Source organism: Hipposideros armiger, unplaced genomic scaffold, assembly GCF_001890085.2.
Source record: "Hipposideros armiger isolate ML-2016 unplaced genomic scaffold, ASM189008v1 scaffold_886, whole genome shotgun sequence".
In the NCBI taxonomy this organism is placed as follows: Eukaryota; Metazoa; Chordata; class Mammalia; order Chiroptera; family Hipposideridae; genus Hipposideros; species Hipposideros armiger.
The window spans coordinates 56,476-66,069 of NW_017732236.1; the positions used below are offsets into that span (position 1 = coordinate 56,476).

The following is a 9,594-nucleotide window of genomic DNA, read 5'->3' on the forward strand; positions in this document are numbered from 1 at the left end:
CAGAAACACCATCTGTCTATCCGGCCTCTGCTTACCAGTCCCACAGCCTTATCCAGCCTACCAGCCCACTTAAATGAATAGTATATCCCACCGAGGGACTTGAAACTTGCCAAACTCCAAGCTGCCTTTCCTGGGGGACTGTCTACTGTATTGTTTCATTCACACATCCTCCCGCTCTCACTTGTCCCAATCTCTTTCTTGCCTCCTTACTTTCTTACTCCATCTTGTCCTTTAGGTCTTAGAGTGTATTTCACCATCTTCCCTATGTGACTGCGGCTCCTTGACTGTGAAATTCTAAGGGAAGGGGTGTTCTGTATCCTAGTTTCCCCATTTCTAACATGGGGGCTTTCAAAGAGTAGATGCTCAATTAATATTTGGGAAACAAATGAGCCAGTGAGCACATGAATTCTAGTTTATAAACACTTTATTTCTCCTACTTTTTTTTAGTAAGCTAAGCAAATTCAGGTTTGTAGCTTTTATTTTTATAGAACAACATATTAAAATGAATAAGGAAAACCAAGAACTGAGCATCTTTTACTTTTTCCCCCCTCTATTTTTTGATCCTGATAATTTACTGCTAAGTTTTTTCACATTTCCAAGGAAATGCCTATTACAATGCCATGTTTTTTGTTCTGGTTCAGTAAATATGAAAGGTTTCCCAGTTTGTTGTACAAAATAATAAAATTCTTAATCTTAAATTCATTAAACAGCAATAAACATGTAACTAAAATCATTAATAAATTTAGATTCTGAAATTATTTAAATCTTCTATTAAAGAATCAACATTTGAAATGTAACCAAAGAAAAGAAGAAAGAAGAAAAGAAAGTTAAAACTCTAAAGTTTACCATATTGAACAGGAAAACAATGATGATATACAGTGTTCCCTCCAGACCCACCCTGGCCTTCCACTACTTTGAATGTTCACTGCTCTTTTCTTCCACAGAGAAAACAATCTGTCTCAGACTTCAACATGTGAAACATAACCTAAAACAAAGACAATGGGAAAAAAAAGGTGAAATTGCAAATTACCAATATACAATAGAAACACAAAGATGATATACACTTTTCAGCCCCATCCTGGCCCACCAGTATTAGAATGTTGACACACCTGTTCAACCAGTGAAGAACTTGCGTCAGACTTCACTTAGCGTGGGAGGAGTGGCTGGCCAAGTCCCTGGAGCGCGCTCTGGTGGTGGCAGCAATATGAGCCCTGGCTGCTGCTCTGGCCCGTGCTCTCTCTTCCTCATCTCGTACAGCCTCTTCATACCAGGATGGAAAGGCAGTGGGGATGGTATCATGGATCTTGGCCAGAAACTCCAGCACTTTCATCTTGGTGGTCTCAGCCTTGGCTCTTGGGCCCCACAGGAACTCGTAGCGCGGAGGATTAATGCCAGTCACCTGGCGGGACTCCAGGTACTTCAGCTGCACCAAATCTTCAGTGATGACCTTCTTGGGATTCCCATAGATGAAGTGCTTCCTATCAGGATAGACGCCCATCATATTCAGCACTTCCCAGATCTGCTCCTCGGTGGCGCGGTTGCCCTTCATGAAGATCACGCTCAGCACAATCATCAGGAGGCCCGTCTTGGGCATGAGCTCTTCATTCATTGTTCCATCAAAGGAGATGTCTAGTTTGCTGACAAGGGCATAGCAGTGCCTGATGGGATCCACTTCCTTCAAATCAAGACCAAAGGCCAGCTCCACGTGCTCAGAGGCTCTCCTGAGGATCTCATTGAAATGAACCTTGTACTTTCTTCTAATAAACTTTATCATGTCTGCCTTCATAATTGGCTCTTTGTTTTGATACTTCTGCAGCAGGAACTGCACCAATAAAACCACCTTCTTGTTTAAAGGATCTCTGTAGAAATTCTCCATGATCTGTGAGGATGTTTGACTTTCCTCATCTTGTTTGCTGGCACCTTCCTCTGAATTGGTGCATGAAACAGCCTCAGTAGTGTTGGTGGTAGTTGCGGCTCCCTGAGGGTTTGTAGGAGTGCTTGGTGGCTCAGCATCAGGCAAATTCTCAGGTCTGCCCTCAGAGAGAGGATAGGCAGTGGAGGGGGACACTCCTTCCTTTGCTGCAATGGCTTGAGCACTCTCCAGGTCCTGCCTCTCACAACGGGCCTGGCGGCGTTTCTCACGGGCTCGGAGCTTACTCTTCAGACCTCGAGGCATAATGACTCTGGTCACGGACAGCAGGCAGGCAGTTCAAGCAATTAGGTTGATGAACAGGTCACCCTAGAAGACAGAGAAAGAGATGGTGGTATGCACAGCCCCGGTAGACAGACTACCTTGGCTCCAAGAAAAGCTGCCTCTGCTGGTTCCCTTAAGGGTATTCTTTTAGGAACCTACAAGACAGGGGTGGAAGGGACTCTGGGGACCTCCTCTATTCTGTGGGGACTGGTTGGCCTCAGTTCTAACTCAGGATACTAAACTTAACTCCTAACCAGTCCTTTGACTCGTCCTTCTTCTGACTTGAGGCTGCCCCTTCGGACCAAGGCTTCCCATCTCACCAATTCCGTAAGTGGACGTGAGGGAGTGTTAGGTCTAACTGCTATGTGTGAGCCATGGGAAGTTGACAGGAGGGCGGGGCATGTCAGAGGAGGGCGGGCTCTGTGGGGCTGCCTCACTTCTGGGAGGAGTGTGTCCCTTCAGTTCTAACAAATGTTATTCACTTCGATACCTGTCCAATCCTGGGATTCCTCCCTCTGCTGATGTGAGGCCACACCTCTCGGACCGAAGCCTCACACGCCACAGCCATTGTGGAGGAAGTCAGGGAGAGCAATTCCAGCCACGCCCACCTGGACTTCCCAGAATAACCTCCCCGGTAGGGTTCTGGTTGGGCACAGCCAATCCATTTTGGGTGGCAGAGGTATCATGGAGAACTCACACAGGATTCTTTCCTGACACCTGACAGGTCCTGGGACTTCTCCCTCTGGGTACCTGAGTTCAGCTGGCCTCAGACCAAGACTGTCATTTCCCTCATAACCTCCATTACGAAATAAGCAAGAACCTGAGTTTAGCAACCATGCCTGGGACATCCCAAGACTGACAGTAGGGGCGCCCTTTGTGGCCCTTTGTTTTGAGGTGGATTCTCCCCTCAGTCCTCACTCAGTGTCTTGCCTTGATGCCTTTAGTTGCTAGGCTACCACTCATCTGCTGATGCGAGGACAAACTTATCAGGTAAGGCACAAATCTGTAAATACTTTAAGGAGAATTGACATCTGTACAATGTTATACTCATCGTGAATAAACATAGTCTATTGGTCTATTTGATACTCCTTTTACTTAGGTTGATCAGTAATATTTTTATATTTGCTTCCATAAAGATCATGTACATTTTTGTTAGTTCTCATTGTATGTATATTTTGGATATTGCTGCTGTTCTCAATAGTACATTTTTCATTATACATTCTAATTAGCTATTTTTAAAAAAGATTTTATTGGGGAATTGGGGAAGGGAAAAGTGTTGGGGAATTGAGGAAGGGAACATTGTGTTTTTCCAGGACCCATCAGCTCCAAGCCAAGTTGTTGTCCTTCAGTCTTAGTTGTGGAGGGCGCAGCTCAGCTCCAAGTCCAGTCACAATTTTCAATCTATGATTGCCGGGGGGGGGGAGTGTGCAGCTCACCATCCCATGCAGGAATTGAACTGGCAACCTTGTTGTTAAGAGCTCGCCGCTCTAACCAACTGCGCCACCCGGCTGACCCCTAATTAGCTATTTATTTTGTGTGGCAAGACTCCTGATTTTGCTATAGTCTTCCTCTACACTAGCTTCCTGAAGTTTCTTATCCATTTGAATATTTGGCAGCCAATTTCTTTGGTGTTTTTAATTAGAGGGTCATTTTATCTTTCTTCTTATTATTCATAACTTTTATTTTGTATTCCTGTGCATAGCTGTACACTGGCTATGCAATCCAGTCCAGGTTTCAACAGTAGAATTGGTATCATACCTTCATGTGCTGTTGTGGATTTCATTGGAAATGTGTCTAACATTTCACACTTACATATGTTTGTTGTTGGTTCTACATTATGGACATTCCATTCCAATGTAAGTTTGCTAAAAGTTATTACCATAAACTGGTGTTAAATTTTTATCAAAAGTTTTTTCTTTATTGCCACACATGATCAAATGCTTTTTCTTCTCTATCTGTTAACATAGTGAATTCCAATTCTTTCGGTTGGCAGAGGTAACACTACAATTTCATTAGGAGATACATGTCTATTGTTTCCTTTGTGGTGATATTGGCAGTCATTGAGGATCACCACTGTCATCTGTTAATCCATTAGGGGCTGCTGAATTGTAACTCTCATTCCTTCTGAGATTATTAGCTGAAATATATCTGTAGGCAGAAACTTCATTTTGTTTTCTTGAGGTAAGCCTTACAATTGCCTCATTTTACTGCCTGGAAAGATAGATATAATAGATAGATCAAGAAAGCCAAGTCTCTCTTTGTCTCATTAATATAAAAACGCTCTTTAGCTCAAAATTGTATATTTTTTGTAATTTTAAATAAAAAAATCTTGCTTGAGAACTAAACCAGTTCATAAGTGGTTGAATAATTCATCTGTTATTAATGATTATTAATGATCAGCATTGGAATAATCAATGTTTAGGCAATAATCTTTGTCACATGACATATTACTTGTGTCTGTCTACAGATAATTATAATATTTGAAAACACAGAAAATTTTACCACGGTTTATTCAAAGCTAGTTTTCTTTGAAAGGATATAATTTCTGTTTTTTCTATACAGCTAACCAGTCATTATGCCAGCTGAGTTTTATTTTTTCTTTATAAATTCTAATGTAGTTATGTCAAGTAGTATGAGTATTGTTACTATCTTAGCTTGTGTGCATATAGACATAAAAAACAAATTGTGGCACTCTTTCCTCTGTATTCACAAACTTATTCAATACAGGGCTGTCCTAATGGACTTCTTATCAAGACTCCGTTAATGTGATCAATGCAAAGTATCTAATTTGTTTGACTAAATATGCTAATATGTTTTCTCAATTTACTAAAATAAATTTTCCAACTTCTCCTTTCACTTGTTAATAAATTAAATATTGAGATTTTTGAATGAACATTTACTTCTTGAGTAGGTAACTTTGGGGACATGCTTTTAAGTTTATAAGCCTGGAAATATAGAACATTGAGAGCAAAGACACTCGAATTGTGGGTAAGGAGTTATAAACCAGGTTTGTCACCATTCAGCTGTTAGAACTATATTAGAGTTCTTTATTTATTATAACCTCCTTCTTCCCCTGTCCGTCCACCTAGCCTGCTCCTCCCTGAGTGGTATGATAACATAACACCTCCTCAAGCAGAAGTCATCTAGATTGATTTGATGCTTGACAACAACATTAGCTTTTCAGTGGCTGAAGACCTTGTCCACTTTTACGTCCTGCTCTAGTCCAACTTAAGGCAAGTTGTCTACCCTTAAACCTGATGCTTTCAATACTCTTTCAACCATTTCAACGGCCACACTGTCAATAAAGGACTGAAGTTCTAAAGGCTTCCTCATTCCCATGCTTCTTTCTCTAAGACATCAGCTCCTACAAAGATAACAATATTAAGGAGAAACAGGACATATCAGTGATTGAAGCCATTTTAGAGAATTGGTGCACTGTCTTCAATAAGCCCAATACATTTTAACACCAAGCTCAGACTAAAATAGGCAGGAGCCAATTTGTCAGATGACAAGAACTATATTTTTAAACACTTAACTTTGCTACTTGCCAGGTAACCAAGATAACTGAGAGTTTATTTCAGAAACAGGAAAACATGTTAATACCTCCTAGTAAATGGAAGATAAGGAAGTCCCAAAGGGCAAGGTTACTGAGTCAGGGCCAGGACCAAGGTTTGAGAAGAGTGAAAAAACAAAACAAAAAAGAACAAAATATAAAAATTTTAAATAAAGACAGGATATGACCCTGCACTTGCATGACCCTGACAGTGAGTATCTGACTTGTCTAACCCCTTGTTTTTTTAGCCCAAGGATGGTGTCTTTATTTAAACATGTGATATTTTCTCAGCATGGATTTTTGGCATTAATTTTATTTTTTTAAATACTGAATTAAAACATAATTTATCTTGGTTACTGAGAATTTTTGGTCCACCCCTTACCTTAAATTTTGAACTCAAGATGGATGCCTCACCTGTCTCACCCTATCTGCAGTCCTGGTGAGCCTTAAGTGTTTAATACTGATCCTGGCCTCAAACTTTTAAGAGAATTGTTACTTAATTATACCTTGCCTTGTTTTAAATTTTAGGCATCATTTCACAGTCTGCTTTTGTGATGTTGAGCAATAAAATTACCCTATATGAGACTCTGTTAAGAAAAATCAAAGTGGAGAATAAGGATATTCTTTTTACTGAGTTGGTGGGATGATTAAATAAAAGTATGTATGAGAAAATAATTTGCAAAGTTTGCAAATTACTAGCTGTTTACAAATATTTCTTGGATTGAAACTTTTAGTTCTGTCTGTCAGAAGTCTAGGTGCAGCTCATTTGCATGCTCTGCTCAGGTCCTTACTTTCAGGTGTCTTGTTGACTGGGCTGCATTCTTATCAGGAGGCTCTGGGTAAGGATCTATGTCAAGGATTCAGGTTGTTGGCAGAATCGAGTTGCTTGTGATTGTAAGACTGAGGTCCTCATTTCCTTGCTGGCTGTCAGACAGGGGCTGCTGTCAGCCTCTAGAAGTTGATCACACTCCTTGCCATGTGGCCCTCTCCATTTTCTTTTTTTTTATTGGGGAATTGGGAGATGGGAACAGTGCTGGGGAATGGGGGGAAGGGGAACAGACAAGTTGCTGTCCTTTTGTACTTCAGTCTAGTTGTGGAGGGTGTTGCTTCACTGGCCCAAGTTGGCACCATCATTGTGCTCTTCCCGGACGAGGCAGATCATTTGCTGGCTTCTGGATGGCCGCTCATGGCGGCTTGAGGGCCACTCATGCTGACTGCTGGCTACATATGGTAGCCCATCACAACCAATTGCAGCAAGGGCTACAGGCTACACCGTCGCCGGCGACTCACAGCAGCCCAACTCCAGGTTGAGCTGTTGTTCAGCATATTAGCTGTAGAGGGCAGTGTCACTAGCCCTCATATTTGGGATCTGAACCGGGGCCCTCTGGCATCCCAAGCCAGCTCTTAACCATCGTACCACTTGGCTGGCCCGGCCCTCTCCATTTTCAAAGCCAGCAATGAAGAATCTCCCTCATGTAGAACCCCCAGCACTTTAAATCTCTTTCACTGGGAAGAAGGAGTCTTGCCCCTTCTATGGGCTCATCTGATTAGGTCAAATCCACCAAGAATAATCTCCCTTTCTTAAAGTCATCTGTGCCATGTAATATAACCTAACAGTGGAAGTGCTATCCCATCATATTCACAGGTCTCTCCTGCGCTTAATGGGAGGGGATTGTACATGGGTGTGAGCCATTGGAATAATTTTAAAATTCTGCCTGTCACCCTAAGAAAAAATGAAAAAATAAATGATTGTGGAATTTCTAACCATTACAGTAGTTGGAACTCCCAAGTTGCATATACTGCACAAAATTTAGAATGAAAGGTTTCAAAGTCTCTAAAGCTATGGGTTCACTTTTTTTTACCTTCTTTAAAACCATTATGACTGATGGCTGTTGGTGTCCATCAGGCAACTGCTTAAATGGGATATTTGCCACAATAGGCAAAATTCAGGCCTCTAATCCCCAAACTGAAATGCTGCATTCAAGCATTGAACTTCACAGTGTCTGTTGTTTCATCATTAATGTCTTCATGTTGTTTCATCAACTTCAGAACTACTTTCATTCTGCTTATCATTTATTTACTAAATATACATAAAGCTAAGCACCATGCCAAGAGTGAGGTGTGCAGTAATGAATTACCCTCCTATATGTCTTCAGTGTACTCAGCGGAAATCAACAGGGTTTACAACTCATTCATTCTTCTTTCAATTACAGTAATTTTGAATGCAAGAAGCAATAAATCACTCTTACATCCTAGCATTTTCAGAGGCATAGCAATGGTCATATAACAAAATAAGGAGTGATGCATGGAAGACAAAACCAGGACACCTGGGCTTCAGTGCTGGCTTATCTCCAGTGTGCCTTTGAACTTGACCATACCTTTTCAAGCCTTGGCTTCAATTTCCAATTTAAGAGCCTATTATATGTATTTATTGTCACTGGTGCTTACTAAAAACAGAAAAGAATTTTAGATTTTATAAGAAATGAATAAATAATATAAAAGGAATTTCAAGTGGAATGGCAATAATGCCCTTGGAAAGGCATAATCTGCCAAACAAACACAGTAACATAAATAATAATAGTAATAATCATGATAATAACATGATAAGCTGTGACCAGATAGTTGCTTAAATTTTCCTTGGATGAAAATGGGAAAATTATAGGGATTTAAGGAGGGAAGAAATGGTGTCTATGAAAGAGACCAGTTTAACTAATTTAAACACTAGGAGCTTGTATATTTTATCTGTAAAAGTATTGTTAGAAATCTCTAAACAAAATTAAGAATAAAATTAAAGGATGTCTACCAAGCAAAGAGAAATATTTGGTTAATTTAGATGCTAGGAGTTACTAAAGTTATATATAAACTATGTGTGTGTGTGTGTGTGTGTGTGTGTGTGTGTGTGTGTGTATTTTACCTGTAAAGAAAATAGTGTTTGAAAGCTCTGAGTGTATACTGAGGTATTCGGAGCATTTAAAAATCTAATCAGATTTGGTTTGTTGTTAATTTCCCTTTTTCTTTTCACTTTTAATGAAATGTTAGAACTAACCCTTTCAGTGTATTTGTGTGCACTCATGGGGTAGGTAAGAAGGAGTGGGAAGACAAGTTATCAGCTACCATAAAACAAGTGTGATGTGGCCTAAGAAAGAAGTGATTGTGACTGGAAAAATTTAATTAGCTTAGTTTCCCAGACTGCTCTTTAAATCTAAGGTGTGAATGAATGATGGAATAGGGCACACATGTTTCCCTACCCCATTCTCTAAAATATATGTCTGTTAAGGAGACACAGAGAGATGAGGAGAAAGGGTAAGGAGGTAGGACAAATGTTTTAAAATAAAAAAAATAATAACTTCTTATTATTGAGGACCTGTGATGTGCAAGGAAGTGTGCTATGTGCATTATCATACTTAGCCTGTGGTGTAGGTTTTATTAATTGGATTATATGGGCAAAGAAACTGAGGCTCATAAGAATAAGAAGCATTCATTCATCCATTTAGGTTATATTTACTCAACCAGGAAGTTGACCAAAGTTCTGAAGATACCAAAGGCTTAGACTGGAAAGAGATAAAGAAGAGGAATGTCAGAAGAAGCATTTTTCTGGTCAGAGGTGGCAAAGATCCCTTGACAGTGGATAAGCAAACTTTATTTAGTTTATGTATTGCAGTCAACCATGTAAAGTATTTTCTGTTTTAGCCTTTTCTTTTCTTTGTTTTTATTTTCTTTGCAATGTTATTCTTTTTTTTTTAATTTATTTATTTATTGTTAGTTTCAGGTGTACAGAACAATGCAATAGTTACCCTTTTCACCCTCACAAAGTAACAACCCCCCACCCCCCATCCACTGCCCTCCC

The 9,594-nt window shown here is 40.1% G+C and overlaps 1 protein-coding gene across 1 annotated transcript; it reads right to left on the minus strand.

Moving 5' to 3' along the window:
- Positions 1-1,141: 1,141 nt before the first annotated feature.
- On the minus strand, positions 1,142-2,176 carry LOC109374987 (melanoma-associated antigen B18-like). The gene has a single exon (XM_019630050.1). The coding sequence runs from the start codon at positions 2,174-2,176 to the stop codon at positions 1,142-1,144; it is 1,035 nt and encodes a 344-aa protein (XP_019485595.1).
- Between the last annotated feature and the right edge of the window lie 7,418 nt (positions 2,177-9,594).